Source organism: Pan paniscus, chromosome 21 (genome assembly GCF_029289425.2).
Source record: "Pan paniscus chromosome 21, NHGRI_mPanPan1-v2.0_pri, whole genome shotgun sequence".
Lineage (NCBI taxonomy): Eukaryota > Metazoa > Chordata > Mammalia > Primates > Hominidae > Pan > Pan paniscus.
Genome location: NC_073270.2, coordinates 53,033,774 through 53,050,087, shown reverse-complemented (window position 1 = coordinate 53,050,087; position 16,314 = coordinate 53,033,774). Strand labels below are relative to the sequence as shown.

The window sequence follows — 16,314 nt, the reverse complement described above, 5'->3', positions numbered from 1 at the left end:
ACCAGTCCATCATCACCAGAGGCCCAGCCCCCGCTGGAGTGGGGGGCATTTAAGTAGTAATGCCCCCCTGCTGTCTCATCCCTCCGAAGGATACTGAATCCAGCAGGCATTTCCTAATTCTTCTCCCTACAACCCTTCATTGAAATCTCCTGCTGTTGACTGATGTGTCTGTTGTTTGGAACCTATCAAATTTCGACCCCTTGGATACAGTCACTGAACTCTCATCAACTCCAGGGGGAATTGGTGTTTGTAACAGCAAACAGAATTGGGGTTTTTATGTTTTGCTGAAACTAGAAGGTTTGGAATACTCTCAGATGTGGGCATGCTTGGGCTAGGACCCACCTCCCCCTACCTCTTGCTGAGCAGAACCTCAGTTTCCCCCTTTGTTTCCTGGTGGGCTTGGGTGATAGTCCCTTGCCAACTCTAAATCGCTTACAAGTATATTACTGTCTAGTGATTTTTTTTCCCACTTTCTCATTAAATTAAGTAATGTTGAAGAGGGACTTTTAACATCCTCTGGGGGCCCTGAAGTTTTTAATCATTGGAGCCGAGGACACCTTTGCAAAGGTGAAGTAAGCTATGACTCCATGTCCCTAGAAATTGCACTCCTGTATACAGTGATGGCCTGTTCAAGGGTCCCTGGAGCACTGTCTGGTCTTTAAACAAGAACTTCTAGTCTAGTCCCTTTCTCCCCGCTCTTCCCATTTTGCAGGTGAGGCCCTGAGGCCCTGAGAGGTGGAGACTTGCCTGGGGTTGTTTCCTGTTTAGCCTCATTCTCCAGCCTGACTCCCTTGCTTAGCTTCTATCCTGAGTCCTGAACCAACCCCTCAAATAATGTCTGGAAGTAGAGGCCATTGGCTCTGGCTCGCCAGTGTGGAACAGGATTGTGTAGAGTTGAGAACTCAGACCCCATCTCCTAAACACATACACATACCCTAGCGTTCCTCAAACTAGTGTACCTCCCAGTCTTCGGGAGGACTTATTAAAACAGATTGCTGGGCCCTACCCCAGAGTTTCTGATTCTGTAGATCTGGGGTGGGGCCTGATAATTTGCATTCTTTTTGTTTTGTTTTGTTTTTAAAGATGGAGTCTCTCTCTTTCGCCCAGGCTGGAGTGCAGTGGTGCAATCTTGGCTCACTGCAACCTCTGCCTCCTGGCGCCAAGTGATTCTCCCGCTTCAGCCTCCCTAGTAGTTGGGACTACTGGAGCATACCACCACACCTGGCTGATTTTTGTATTTTTAGTAGAGACAGGATTTTACCATCTTGGCCAGTCTGGTCTCGAACTCCTGACCTCAAGCGATCTGCTAACCTCAGCCTCCCAAGGTGCTGGGATTACAGGCATGAGCCACCGCGCCTGGCCAATTTTCTTTATTTTCGTAACGTCATCCAGTCACATGATAAATAAGTACACAAGGGTATAGAGTGGAATATAATCCTTCCCTGATCTCCGCTTCCCCGGACTCCCTGCAGGCACCCCTCCCAAGGCAACCAGTAGTCCCCAAGTCGAGCTTTGTTGTACTTTTGTGTTCATCCAGGAATATTCTAGGTTTATGCAAACATTGATGTGTATATTAAATCTTTTTTTGGGAGGAATATTGGTCCATTAATGGTGCTAGATACACTTTATTTATTATTAATTTTTTTGAGACAGAGTCTTGCTCTGTTGCCCAGGCTGGAGTGCAGTCGTGCGATCTCAGCTCACTGCAACCCCTGCCTCCTGGGCTCAATCGATTCTCCTGCCTCAGCCTCCCAAGTAGCTGGGACTATAGGCATGTGCCACCACACCCAGCTAGTTTTTTGTATTTTTAGTAGAGATGGGGTTTCACCATGTTGGCCAGTCTGGTCTCGAACTCCTGACCTCAGATGATTCGCTTGCCTCGGCCTCCCAAAGTGCTGAGATTACAGGTGTGAGCCACCGTCCCCAGCCTAATTATTATTATTATTTTTTTTTTGAGATGGAGTCTCACCCCTCTGTTGCCCAGGTTGGAGTGCAGTGGTGCGATCTTGGCTCACTGCAAGCTCCACCTCCCAGGTTCACGCCATTCTCCTGCCTCAGCCTCCCGAGTAGCTGGGACTACAGGCGCCCGCCACCACGCCCGGCTAATTTTTTGTATTTTTGGTAGAGACGGGGTTTCACCATGTTAGCCAGGATGGTCTTGATCTCCTGACTTTGTAATCCGCCCGCCTTGGCCTCCCAAAGTGCTGGGATTACAGGCATGAGCCACTGCGCCCGGCCTCCAGCCTAATTTTTATATTTTTTGTAGATGCGGGGTTTCACCATGTTGCCCAGGTGTTTTTAAATCTTTTTAAAGAACTTAAAAATTTTTATAATTAAATTTTTTTTTTTTTTTTCAGAGACAGTGTCTCTCCTTTTCACCCAGGCTCCGACGTGATCATAGTTCACAATACCCTCAAACTCCTGGGCTCAAGCAATCCTTCCCCCTCGGCCTCTCAAAGTGCTGGGATTACAGGTGTGAACACCATGTCCGGCCATGTGACTGTAATGTATTCTTAGAGCAGTCCTCTGTTTGCAGACGTTTGTTTCAAGTGCTTTGGGTACAGCCCACAGTGCTGCAGTGCAGTCATCTTGCCTTTGCTCCTTTTCCACTATGTTTGTAGAATGTGTTTCTAGAGGAGATTGTTGGGTCAAAGGCCAAGTGGAGAAAAAGTTTTCAGGAACAGTGGCGAGAGTCAGGTGAGGACCCATGTGGGAGGGAGGGGAGGTTTCTCTGGGGGAATGTGCTCACCCCGGGCTGCACCTCTCTCTCTCTCTTTTTTTTTTTTTTTGAGACGGAGTCTCGCTCTGTCGCCCAGACTGGAGTGCAGCAGTGTGATCTCGGCTCACAGCAACCTCTGACTCCCGGGTTCAAGTGATTATCCTGCCCCAGCCTCCCAAGTAGCTGGGATTATGGGTGTGCGCTACCATGCCTAGCTAATTTTTGTGTTTTTAGTACAAAAGTACGGGGTTTCACCATGTTGGCTAGGCTGACCTCTGCGTCTCTTTCGTGAGTTTTCCCACTAACTAGCTGCTGTGTGCCTTTGGTCCAGCGCTTTGGGCTCTCTGGGCCGCCCTTTTGATGTCTGTGGTTTGATCTCTGGACTCTCAGGTCTGTTCACCCTCAAGGTACCTGTTGTTAGCATTTAATTTCCACTCATGACTGGGTCTCCACGCAGCACCCTGAATATTTGTTCAGGATTGTCCAGAAGCTTGCACGGTGAGGCTGGAGAGTTCCATCCTGTAGATTGGGTTTTGGGAAAGTGTTCATTGTCTTCCTTTGTGAATCTGCTGGAAGATACTTTGCCTTTTCACGAAAGTCAACCACTAGGAGGCCTTGCGTGGACCACGTTGGATGCTGTTAATCTGCTGTCAGTGACCCTTCTACAGACAGGGAGACAGATGCACCATGCAGCCTACATGCTGAGTGGTAAAACTGGGGCAGGAGCATCTTTGGTAATTGACATCTTCGCAGATTTCACATCCCATCCCACCCCATCCCCTCTATGGTCTTGGCACAGCTCACCCCTTTTGTGGTATTTGTAGCTTTCGTTCCTCAGGATGTCAGATACACCAGGCTGTGTCATTACATCGTCCCCAAGTTAAGAAGACCACCATTGGGCATGGAGTGGATTCAATTCCTTGGAGGTGAAGATTGAATGGATGGTAGTGGAAGTGTACATGTGTTTATGTATTTTTATTATTATTTTTGAGACAGAGTCTCACTTTTGTCACCCAGGCTTGAGTGCAGTGGTGTGATCTCGGCTCACTGCAACCTCTGCCTCCTGGGTTCAAGCGATTCTCCTGCCTCAGTCTCCCAAGTAGCTGGGATTACAGGTGTGTGCCACCACACCCAGCTAATTGTTTTTGTATTTTTAGTAGAGACAGGGTTTTACCTTATTGGCCAGGCTGGTCTTGATCTCATGACCTCCTGCCATTGTTCGTGAAAACTTTTTCTCCACTTGGCCTTTGACCCAACAATCTCCTCTAGAAACACATTCTACAAATACAGTGGAAAAGGAGCAAAGGCAAGATGACTGTGTTGCAGCACTGTGGGCTGTACTCAAAGCACTTGAAACAGACGTCTGCAAACAGAGGACTGGTTTTACCATGTTGGCCCAGCTGGTCTTGATCTCGTTAACATGGTTTTACCATGTTGGCCAGGCTGGTCTTGATCTTGTGACCTCAGGTGATCCGCCTGCCTCGGCCTCCCAAGATGCTGGGGTTTACAGGTGTGAGCCACCGTGCCTGGCTGAAGTGTACATGTGTTTAAATGAGATGCTGAAAGATGAAAACAAGGGGTGCATGAACAAGAGTGGGGCTGGTGAGAATCCCCAAGGATGTAATTTGTATTGATCTTTTTGGAGGAGGGTCTCAAACACGAGGCCCAGTGGCGGTGGGACCATGGGAACTTCCCGGTGGGTGGGGTGTGTTCTTTTCACACAATTACAGTTCATAGCCTATTAAACACGAATAAATGATGTTGTTTTCCACAAAGGAGAATGTATGCCTTCATTTCCTTGAAGTATGGCCTTCCTGGTCTATCTTCTTTGGTTTTCTGCTTTTGCAATCAGGCATGGGCATGGAGAAGTCGTATTTCTTTGGGGTAAGAACAATACTGGTCCCTGTGTGATGACTCTTGGCAGGTTGGCCTCGGTCTCATCAGCAGGGACATAGTGGGGAAGAGTGGCGATTGCACATGTTTCCATCTGAAAGTGGGGTAGCTGTTACTCAGCTGTATCTGGTGCTATAGGGGCCTGCAGGTCCTAATCTGTTTTTTTTTTTTTTTTTTTTTTCACGTCGGAGGCTTGCCCTGTCCCCCAGGCTGGAGTGCAGTGGCACAATCTCGGCTCACTGAAATCTCTGCCTCCTGGGTTCAAGCAGTTCTCCTGCCTCAGCCTCCCGAGTAGCTGGGATTAAAGGCATGTGCCACCACACCCGGCTAATTTTTGTACTCTTAGTAGAGACGGTATTGGCCAGGCTGGTCTTGAACTCTTGACCTTGTGATCTGCCCACTTTGGCCTCCCAAAGTGCTGGGATTACAGGCATGAGCCACCGTGCCCGGCCCTCCTAATCTGTTTTTTTAAGAAAAGTGAAAAAACTAGGTTATTACATGAAATTTCCTGATTTTTGTATCTTGGCAACAAATTAAGATTTTACAAAAATGTTACATAGGTCAAAGAAATACTTGTCTGACTGTTGAGGCAGACAGTGAAGAAGGGGGCACATATATTCTGGGAGGAGGAACACTGAAGTGGCTTCGGGAGTTGGGGGACAGAATGCACTCTGTTCCCACACTCTATTCCCACACTCTGTTCCTCCACACCTCCTCCCTGTGGGGCCCAGGCCTCCCTGACTGCTTTAAAACCTGTGGTCCTGTATCTCTTTCAGATCCTGGCTCTGCAGAGAGAACAGCCCAGAAAAGAAAGTTCCCCAGCCCTCCACATTCTTCCAATGGCCACTCGCCGCAGGACACATCAACAAGCCCCATTAAAAAGAAAAAGAAACCTGGCTTACTGAACAGTAACAATAAGGAGCAGGTAAAGCAGCTGCTGGGAACGGTGTCCTCACTGGTGGGACAGAGGCCAGCTAGTAGTGCTGAACCTCTGGGTCCTTGTAAGCGCCGGCTTTCTTGGATTTAGTTAGCTGCCTTGCGCTGGCTGTCATTTGCCTTGGACAAAAAAAGGTGGCTAAAAATGGGCCTGTGTAGGAATTTCCAGTGGGTTTTCAGATCTGTTTTGGGGACAGAGCAGGGACCCAGATGAGATGAGGGTATATAATTCTTTAGGGTTTGGGGCGTTTCCTTGTGTTTGTATTTTTTTTTTTTTTCATGCTTTTAGGACTGTTTTCCCCATGTGGCCTGAGGAGTTTTCCCCTCCTGGGCCATGCCCATAGGACTAGTTCTCAGCTCTGTCTGGAAGCGGTTGCTTGGCTGAGGCAAGTTCCCTTCTGGCCTCAGTTTTCTCATCTGTAAAATGAAGGGTTTAGAGGCTGGGCCTGGTGACTCACGCCTGTAACCCCAGCACTTTGGGAGGCGGAGGCGGGTCGATCATGAGGTCAAGAGATTGAGACCATCCTGGCCAACCTGGTGAAACCCCGCCTTTACTAAAAATACAAAAAAAATTAGCTGGGCATGGTGGCGTGCGCCTGTAGTCCCAGCTACTCGGGAGGCTGAGGCGGGAGAATCGCTTGAACCCGGGAGGCGGAGCTTGCAGTGAGCCGAGATCGCGCCACTGCACTCCAGCCTGGTGACAGAGCGAGACTCTATCTCAGAAAAAAAAAAAAAAAATGAAGGGTTTAGGTCTCTGGTAAGAGGCATTGCCAGGGGCAGGCTTAGGTAATTGGTCACAGTTCCTTTTCGTGGAAGCAGAGGATTCTTTCCAGAGCCCATCCTCCCTTGGCAGCTAGCACCAGTCAGCTAGATAGGAAAAATCCGTTCACCGTTTGGATCTTTTCTAAGCGACATTCTAGCTTTAGAATTCTCTGGGGCAGGCTAGATACTCTTCAGATTACAAAAATGGGGAGGCACTTTAGTGGATTTACTGGTGGATTGTATCTATCCCCCTGGACTATGAGGTCGGATCTCATAGCACTGAAGGAAACAGTGTCCCGTTGGTTCTGATGCCACTTGTTCTTCAGCAGTGATTCCTAGGGATGCATTCATCCACTTTGTGCATTATTGAGTAGAGGAGTGGGCCCTGGGGATGGAAAGTTGAATTAAGCGAGATTGTTGCTTTCATGGAAGGAGACCTAGCAACGGTTAAATACCCAGGCCTGTGAGAGGTGTGTGTTTCTGAGCATGAATCTATTTTCACTCTCAAAATTACATAGTGAAATGCCAGCCCTGCTTTTGCTGTGTGGCTGTGGGCAAGTTAACCTCTTTTGTGCCTAGTTTTCTCATCTACTGAAATGGGGATAATGATACTACTACCACGAATTTCACAGGGTTGTGAACATTGAGCTAAATGCCATAAATAGTGATATTAAAAATGAAACATAAAGTCAGTTTCTCTGCTAAGTAGAATAATCATACAATCTTTATATGAAATAAACAATTCCTGTAAAAATGCTCATGTCTGGCCAGGCGCAGTGGCTCATGCCTGTAATCCCAGCGCTTTGGGAGGCCGAGGCAAATGGATCGCCTGAGGTCAGGAGTTCGAGACCAGCCTGGCCAATGTGGCAAAAACCCTGGCCCTACTAAAAATACAAAAAATTAGCCGGGCGTGGTGGCACATGCCTGTAATCCCAGCTACTCGGGAGGCTGAGGCATGAGAATTGCTTGAACCAGGGAGGCGGAGGTTGCAGTGAGCTGAGATCATATCATTGCACTCCAGCCTGGGCGACAGAGCAAGACTCTGTCTCCAAAAAAAAAAAAAAAAAACCTCACGTCCAAGATGGTAGCCACAGGTCACATGTGGTTCTTCAGTACTTGAAAATGGCAAGTGACTGAGGAACTGAGTTTTTCAATTTTTTTTTTTTTTTTTTTGAGACAGAGTCTGACTCTGTCACCCAGGCTGGGGTGCATTGGTGTGATCTCGGCTCACTGCAACCTCCACCTCTCAGGTTCAAGGGATTCTTCTGCCTCAGCCTCCCGAGTAGCTGGGATTACAGGCGCCCGCCGCTGCACCCAGTTAATTTTTTTATTTTTAGTAGAGATGGGATTTCTCCATTTTGGCCAGGCTGGTCTCGAACTCCTGACCTTGTGATACACCTGTCTCAGCCTCCCAAAGTGATGGGATTACAGGCGTGAGCCACCGCGCCTGGCCTTATTTATTTGAGATGGAGTTTCACTCTTGTTGCTGAGGTTGGAGTGCAATGGCGCAATCTTGGCTCTCTGCAACCTTTGCCTCCCAGGTTCAAGAGATTCTTGTGTCTCAGCCTCTACGTAGCTGGGATTACAGGCGCCTGCCACCACGCCCTGCTAAGTTTTGTATTTTTAGTACAGACGGGGTTTCACCATGCTGGCCAGGCTGGTCTTGAACTCCTGACCTCTGGCGTGAGCCACTGTGCCCAGCCTACCCTCTTTTTAAGAGATGGGGTCTTGCTATATTGCTCAAGCTGGATACTCAAGTTATCCTTCTGCCTCAGCCTCCTGAGTACCTGGGCTTTCCGGTGTCCCTTTATTTATTTATTTATTTTTTGAGACGGAGTTTCTCTCTCATTGCCCAGGCTGGAGTGCAGTGGTGCAGTCTCAGCTCACTGCAACCTCCGCCTCCTGGGTTCAAGCGATTCTCCTGCTTCAGCCTCCTGAGTAGCTGGGATTACAGGCGTGCGCCACCACACCCGGCTAATTTTTTTTTTTTTTTTGTATTTTTGGTAGAGACGGAGTTTCGCCATGTTGGCCAGGCTGGTCTCAAACTCCTCACCTCAGGTAATCCACCCACCTCGGCCTCCCAAAGTGCTGGTATTACAGGCATGAGCCACCGTGCCTGGCCAAGTTCCGGGGTCCCTTTTTATAAGGGCACTAATCCCATTCATGAGGGCAGGGCCCTGATCACCTCTCAGGGCCCCAATTCTCTAATGCCATCACCTTGGGGTTAGAACGTCAACATAGAAATTTGGGAGGTACACAAGCATTCAGACCATAGCACTCAGCAAAATCTAGCAATAGCTGGAGCTGAGTCAAGCCTGCCCCTTTAGACACAGGCCTGTGCTTGCTTGTTTGCCACACTGCCCACCCTTCCCTGTTGTCTCATACTCAGCCTGCTCTGCTCATTTCATCCACCTCTGAATTTCTTTCCATGTCCATGTTCTTTTGACTTTGGCATATGTGAAGATTCTCCACTGTCGTCTTCTTTTTCTTCACTTTAGTTTCTCTTCTTTGTTCCATTGTTCCAGAAAGAAAGCTATTCTCACCTCATAAAGAGCAAATAGGCTGGGCTCAGGACTGTAATCCCAGCTACTTGGGAGGTTGAGGCAAGAGACTCTCTTGAACCCGGGAGGCAGCGGTTGCAGTGAGCTGAGATCGTGTCACTGCACTGCAGCCTGGGCGACAGAGTGAGACTCTGTCTCAAAAAAAAAAAAAAAAAAAAAAAGGCAAATAATCCATATATTTCCATTTTTGGTAGAGATGTTTTATTACCATGTGAAAATATGGGATGAGTTTTAAGTTTGGTCCCTATTCCACCCATTTATCATATATTAGGAATTCATTTTAGGGAAGTTTATTTTTATTTTTTGAGACAGGGTCTCACTCTGCTGCCCAGGCTGGAGTGCAGTGACATGATCACAGCTTACTGCAACCTCAACCTCCCCGGCTCTGCAGGCTCGACCTCCCCGGCTCGAGCAATTCTCTTCTCTCAGCCTCCGAAGTAGCTGGGACTATCGGCACATGTCAGCACACCCGGCTAGTTTTTTTATTTTGTTACAGAGATTGGGGTCTCACTTTCTTTCTTGCCCTGGTTGGTCTCAAACTCCTGGGCTGAAATGATTGTCCTGCTTCAGCCTCCCAAAGTGTTGGGATTACAGGCATGAACCACTGCGCCGAGCCAAAAGTTTAAAGAGCTTTAAAACACATTTTATTTTCAGGGTTTAAAAGCATCCTAAGGTTTACCATGCATTTTTTAAAGACCTTTGGTCCAGTGTTTTCACCCCTTAGGAAGGTTTGAGAATGCCTGGGAAGATGCTCTCGGCGTTTTGTGGAGGAGGGTCAGGTTGCTAAATGGATGTCCTGTAGTATATGGGGCAAGAAATGCCTTGCCCCAAATGACGTCAGGGTCTTTACAGATAAATACCACTCTGCTCTTTAGTTCTGACACATTTGAGTTCAAACATCCTGTTGGGAGGTGTTTTGGTTTTTTTTCCTTGCATTAAAGGATTGAGAAATAACGTGCCAGCAGATTTGTACAGAATGGCCTTAGGTGTATCTTTGATCAAATATAGCAAAGAAATGATGGGGCCCCTCTTCACCTTCTCTGAGGACAGAGAAGTCTGCATATCATTCATGCATATCATGAATGAGTGGCTAGTACTCATTTTCTTGGGCCCACACGTTGCCCTAAAAACTGGGACATTTGAAGTCTTTTTTTGCTTTCTTTTTTTTTTTTTTTTGAAAGAAACAAGGCTTTGCAGGCCCAGGCCCAGGCTCATGCCTGTAATCCTAGCACTTTGGGAGGCTAAGGTGGGCGGATCACCTGAGGCCAGGAGTTCGAGACCAGCCTGGACAACATGGTGAAACCTCATCTCTACTAAAAATAGAAAAATTAGCCAGGCATGGTGGTGCGCACCTGTAATCCCAGCTGCTCGGGAGGCTGAGACATGAGAATCGCTTCAACCTCGGAGGTTGTAGTGAACCAATATCGCACCACTGCACTCCAGACTGGGTGACAGAGCGAGACTCTGTCTCAGAAAAAAGAAAAAAAAAAAAAAAGAGGCAGGGCTTTGCTCTGTTGTCCAGGCTGGAGTACAGTGGTGTCATTGTGGCTTACTACAGCCTTGACCTCCTGGGCTCAAGCAATCCTCCCACCTCAGCCTCCCAAGTAGCTGGGTCTACAGCTGTTCCCCAACATGCCTGGCTAATTTTTTTTTTTTAACTTTTTGTAGAGATAGGGTCTTGCTGCACAGGCTGGTCGCGAACTCCTGGGCTCAAGCTGTTCTCCCACCTCATTCTCCCAAATTGGTGGGATTACAGGTGTGAACCACTGCACTAGGCCCACAGAAGTCTTTTGTTGGGCTGAGAGAGTGTATTAACAGTTGAGATAGTTCAGGGGAGTGCAGGGATTGCCAGTTTCTCCCCAAGGTCAGGCAACACTAGGAGTTTGTGTCTGCCCAACTCCTTGGATCACTGGAGCTGAGTGGGGGCTGCCTCTGTAAGATGGGTCTGAGCTCTGCCCAGCCCTGCTGTGTCCCCCACTGTGAGGTTGAATGCCAGTGCATCCTCACACTCCAGGGCTAGGTGGTTCTTTCTTACATACTTCACAGTATTCATGCTTTTACCAGATGTAGGAGAATGAGAGCTGAAGCTATGGTTTTTTTCACTCAGGTATGGTCCCTGTGTGGCCTCTGTAGGAACTGGAGTCTATGGTCCTCATCGTCCACACATGGACCTTGTGTTTACACACAGCCAGAGCACCCATACTCTGGTTTATGTAGACCAGGTGTCTGCAACTACAGCCTGTGGGCTAGATGCTGCCTGAAGCCTGTGTTTATAAAGTTTTATTGGCACACAGCTACAGTCATTCATTTATGTACTCTCTGTGTGTGCTTTTGCCCTATAGTGGCCAAATTGAGTATTTGCAATACTCAAATTGAGTATTTGTCTTATGGCCTGCAAAGCCTCAAGTATTTACTATCCTTATAGAAGCCTTTATAGGAAAAGTTTGCCGGCTCCTGTTGTTATCATTGAAGGTATTCCAGAAGCAAATAGACAGGGCTTTTTCTACTTTCTTGTTAGCCAGCCTATGGAAGCAGGGAAATAAGAACATTTTCTCTCCTGCAGTATCCCATAATAACCTGCAAATATTCCATGATAACACAGGTTGCAACCTGTTTCCCTAGTTATCAAACTGGTAACACACATTATACATGTAGGGGAGAAAAATCATATCTCAGAAATGATTTGCTTTCCCTTTTTAAAATGTTCCATATTTGTTATCAGATTATTTTTATGGAACAGGAAACACTTACAAGCAGCAGATAAGGAAAATATCTGATTGATAAGGAGATTAACCAGGCATCTAGCTCTCAGCAACTGCTACTGTTTCAGGAAATGAGAAAATCTTCTGAAAAGAGTACAGAGCAGCCAGGCAGTCCTCGGGATCCTCCTAGGGGCAGCCAGCCCCAGCCAGGAGGTGGTGGGGTTGGGAGGGGAGCACCAGGAGAAACTTAATTTTGGAGGATCAGTACCTCGGCTACTATCAGACAGAGAGGATTTGAGTTGCTGGTTAGGGAGATGTACAGTCATATTTGATTCTTCCAGCTTCTTTTTTTTTTTTTTTTGAGACAGAGTCTCGTTCTGTTACACAGGCTGGAGTGCAACGGTGTGATCTTGGCTCACCGCAACCTCCACCTCCCGGGTTCAAGCACTTCTTCCTGCCTCAACCTCCTGAGTAGCTGGACAGGCGCCCACCTATAGTTTTAGTAGAGACGGGGTTTCGCCATGTTGGCCAGGCTGGTCTTGAACTCCTGACCTGAGGTGATCCACCTGCCTTGGCCTCCCAAAGTGCTGGGATTACAGGCGTGAGCCACTGTGCCCAGCTGATTCTTCTAGCTTCTTAACAACTCTTCCTATTGTATTATTAACTCACTGAAAAGAAGTCAGATACTGAAAATACGGCTTACTGTTATCTTTCAAAAACCACAGTAGCATCCTAGAAGACCCCACTCGGGGTAGAAATAGTTCTGAAAAAAAAGAAAAAAAAGGGAAATAGTTCTGCTTGCTTGGTATGTATAGTTTATCTTTCAACAGGAATTCCCCGCCCTCTCTTCCCCTTCCTGCTGCTCCTCACCCATCTCCTCTTTAGCACCCCCATACCCCTACAATAAATTCAAAGCAACCATTTTCCTAGGCAGAGAGCAGACCCTCTAGGTTAGTGGTTCTCAGCTAGGGACAGTTTTGACCTCCAAGGGACGTTGGGCAAAGTCTGGAGACATTTTTGGTTGTCCTAATTACATGTGTGTGAGAGTGTTAGAGTATTACTGGAATCTAGCCAGGTATGCTTCTACCTGCCCTGCAATGCACAGGACATCTCCCACATCAAATACTTTTCTGGCCCCCAGTGTCACCAGTACCAACATTGAGAGCCTGTGCCCTGGATGCTGTCCCCTTCTGTCAAGTTTTTAGTAGTCATCTTATTGTTCAGATGTTTTTTCCCCTCTAGCTTTGTGCACTAATCTGAACTTAGTTTGCATTGCAGATAATGTTCTCTGAGGGGGTCTCTAAGTCAACACACACTCTTCCTGGATTCAACATTGTCTTATGAGGGCTATAGGGAAGAGAGAGTGTGCTGGGAGACCCAGGTTTGAGTCTTTGCTCTGGGCTCCAAGGTCAGATAAATATCTTTAACCAAGTAACCAAGTTTTTCTACACATCAAGTAAGACTAGTATGGGTTGAGTATTCCTTATTCATCTTGGGACCAGAAGTGTTTTTTTTTTATTTTTTAATTTGGAATATTTGCATATACATAGTGAGATATCTCGGGGATGGGACCCAAGCCTAAACACATAGATATATATTTTTTTGAGATGATGTCTTACAGTGTCGCTCAGGCTGGCATGCAGTGGTGTAATCTTGGCTCACTGCAACCTGAGTTGAAGCGATTCTCCTGCCTCAGCCTCCTGAGTAGCAGGCATGTGCCACCATGCCCAGCTAATTTTTATATTTTTTGTAGAGATGGAGTTTCACCATGTTGCCTAGGCTGGTCTGGAACTCCTGATCTCAGGTGATCCACCCACCTCGGCCTCCCAAAGTGCTGACATTACAGGCGTGAGCCACCGCGCCTGGCCTAAACATAAAATTCATTTATGTTTCATACATACTGTATTAGTTTGTTTGTTCTCATGCTGCTAATAAAGACATACCCGAGACTGGGTAATGTATAAAGGAAAGCAGTTTAATTGACTCACAGTTCAGCATGGCTGGGGAGGCCTCAGGAAACTTACAATCAAGGTGGGGAGGGGAAGCAAACACGTCCTTCTTCACATGGCTGCTTCGAGGAGAAGTGCAGAGCAAAGAGGGGGAAAAGCTCCTTATAAAACCATCAGATCTTGTGAGAACTTACTATCACCAGAACATCATGGAGGTAACTACTTCCATGATTCAATTACCTCCCACTGGGTCCCTCCCATGACACATGGGGATTATGGGAATTACAATTCAAAATGAGATTTGGGTGGGGACACAGCCAAACCATATCACATACCTTATACACATAGCCTGAAGGTAATTTTTTACAATATTTTAAATAATATATGTGACTCATCACAAGAGATCACTTGTGGCTTCATGTTAGTGCTCAAAAACTTAAGGATTTTGGAGCATTTTTGATTTCTGATTTTCTCATTAGGGAGTGCTCTTAGTACCTTTCTGGGTGGTTGTCAGGATAAAATGAAGATGGTGTGTGCAATGGCATGCTGAAAATGTAACATGAAAAAAATATTGTAGCAGTGATATTCCCTGGAAACCAAGTAGAGCTCTATCTTAAAAGTTGGTCTGACACAGGGAAATAACTGGGCTAAAGAATTATGCAGCTGGGAGCAGTGGCCAACACCTGTAATCCCAGCACTTTGGGAGGCAGAGACGGACAGATCACCTGAGGTCAGGAGTTCGAGACCATCCTGGCCAACATGGTGAAATCCTGTCTCTACTAAAAATACAAAAAATTACCTGGGCGTGGTGGTGGGTGCCTGTTATCCCAGTTACTCAGGAGGCTGAGGCAGGAGAATCGCTTGAACCTGGGAGGCAGAGGTTGCAGTGAGCCGAGATCACGCCATTGCACTCTATCCTGGGCAACAAGAGCGGAACACTATCTCAAAAAAAAAAAAAAAAAAAAAGAATTATGCAATCACATTTATAAGTATTAGCTACTTACTTTGCAGAAATGAGAATAGAGAGGCTTAGAAACATTGGTTTACAAAGGTCTACTAAGCAAGCATCTACAAGGCTCTTCATCAAGGATTGTGGAAATACCAGGCATTTGGGAACAGTAAAACCTCTTAATACCAGCCTGGGTAACATGTTGAAACCCTGTCTCTACAAAAAAAACAAAACAAAACACATACACACACACACACACACACACACACAATTAGTTGTGCATGGTGGCGCTCACCTGTAGTCCCAGCTACTTGGGAGGCTGAGGCTGGAGGATTGCTGGAGCCTCAGAGGTGGAGGTTGCAGTGAGCCGAGATCTTGCCACTGTACTCCAGCCTGGGCGACAGAGCAAGACCCTGTCTCAAATACTAAACAAAACCTCATCATAAAAGCTGGGAACAAGATATGGGTGCCTGCCTTCTTGGCAACTCTTGCACATTATTTTGGAGGTCCTAGCCATTAAAAAGAAAAGTCGTGTTAAAGTATTTGATAGGAAAAGACAAAACTGATGTTACTTAGAGTAATATGATTTTCAGTCAATAAACTATTGGAACTGTCTATATATGAGGTCTGTATTAGAAATCTGACAGCATTTCTGTCTATCAATGATAACCGTTTAGTAAATCCCCATTCATAGTATCATCAAAAAGTATGCAGGATCTCACCAACGTAGAAGATATTTGTGGAGGAAACCATCATGTTTTACTGAAGGACAGAAAAGAAACATGTTATACAGTGAGATTTATTCGAGGGTAGGGAATATGGTTGTGGCTAAACTATTCTCTGTGGTTTTATTGCCAGGGAATTGAGGCTCAAAGTGGGTTGAGTCACTTTCTTAAGATCACATAGCTAGTTACCAGGTCTTTTTGAATCTTCCCACGGGACTTACATGTGTACTTCCTAAATAGGATTTCGTATTTGTTTCTGATAGACATTTTCATTATGAGTTTCTCCTGAGTGAGTTTTTGTGTTCAAGTGTGGCTTTGCTGGATTCCATAATATACCATAATATTCCATAATATACCAGGAAGAGGTCGACCTCCCATGAGTTGGCCACCCATCTCATCTTTCTGCCATTGCTGATGTCAAATAAGAGATATGTCTCCCTAGCAAAAACAAGGACCTACCATGCTCAAGAATTATGGCTTTAGGAAGCCTCTTGTTGGCTCATGTATTATGTATTGGGGGTAAACTTAAAAATTAGATAACTGGCTGGGTGCAGTGGCTCACACCTGTAATCCCAGCACTTTGGGAGGCCGAGGTGGGCAGATCACGAGGTCAGGAGATTGAGACCAGCCTGGCTAACATGGTGAAACCCCATCTCTACTAAAAATACGAAAATTAGCCGGGCATGGTGGCACACGCCTGTAGTCCCAGCTACTCAGGAGGCTGAGGCAGGAGAATGGCTTGAACCTGGGAGGCAGAGGTTGCAGTGGAGCCAAGATTGTGCCACTGCACTCTAGCCTGGGCAACAGAGCGAGACTCCGTCTCTGAAAAAAAAGAAAAAGAAAAAAAAAATTAGGTAACCATTTTTTGGTGACTGAAACCCTATTGATCTATTCTCTAAATGTCTGCCATTTGAAGAATCCCAGGGCAAACTACTATGCTTTTATTGGCTTTGTAAATTGGGACTTCCATAAGTTGGGCTTCCAACCACATTAGCATTGTTAGTATGGTGGCATTTTGATAAACAGGCATACATTATATCACCCCATTTAATAGCAACACAGTACCATGAAGTGTTAGGCATTATCATCTCCATTTTACAGATGAGAAAATTGAAGCT

General features: G+C 46.4%; 1 protein-coding gene across 32 annotated transcripts in view; it reads left to right on the top strand.

Moving 5' to 3' along the window:
• The window catches only part of ZMYND8 (zinc finger MYND-type containing 8), a 160,535-nt gene that overhangs the window by 54,372 nt on the left and 89,849 nt on the right, over nucleotides 1-16,314 (top strand). For 31 of the 32 annotated variants that reach the window (XM_014343067.6, XM_055104876.3, XM_034947115.4 and 28 more), the window contains one exon: nucleotides 5,389-5,537. The exons of the other annotated variant lie outside the window; for it this stretch is intronic. In XM_014343067.6, coding sequence (XP_014198553.2) covers nucleotides 5,389-5,537 — 149 coding nt within the window. The remainder of the gene's footprint in view (nucleotides 1-5,388; nucleotides 5,538-16,314) is intronic. 32 annotated transcript variants of the gene reach the window in all.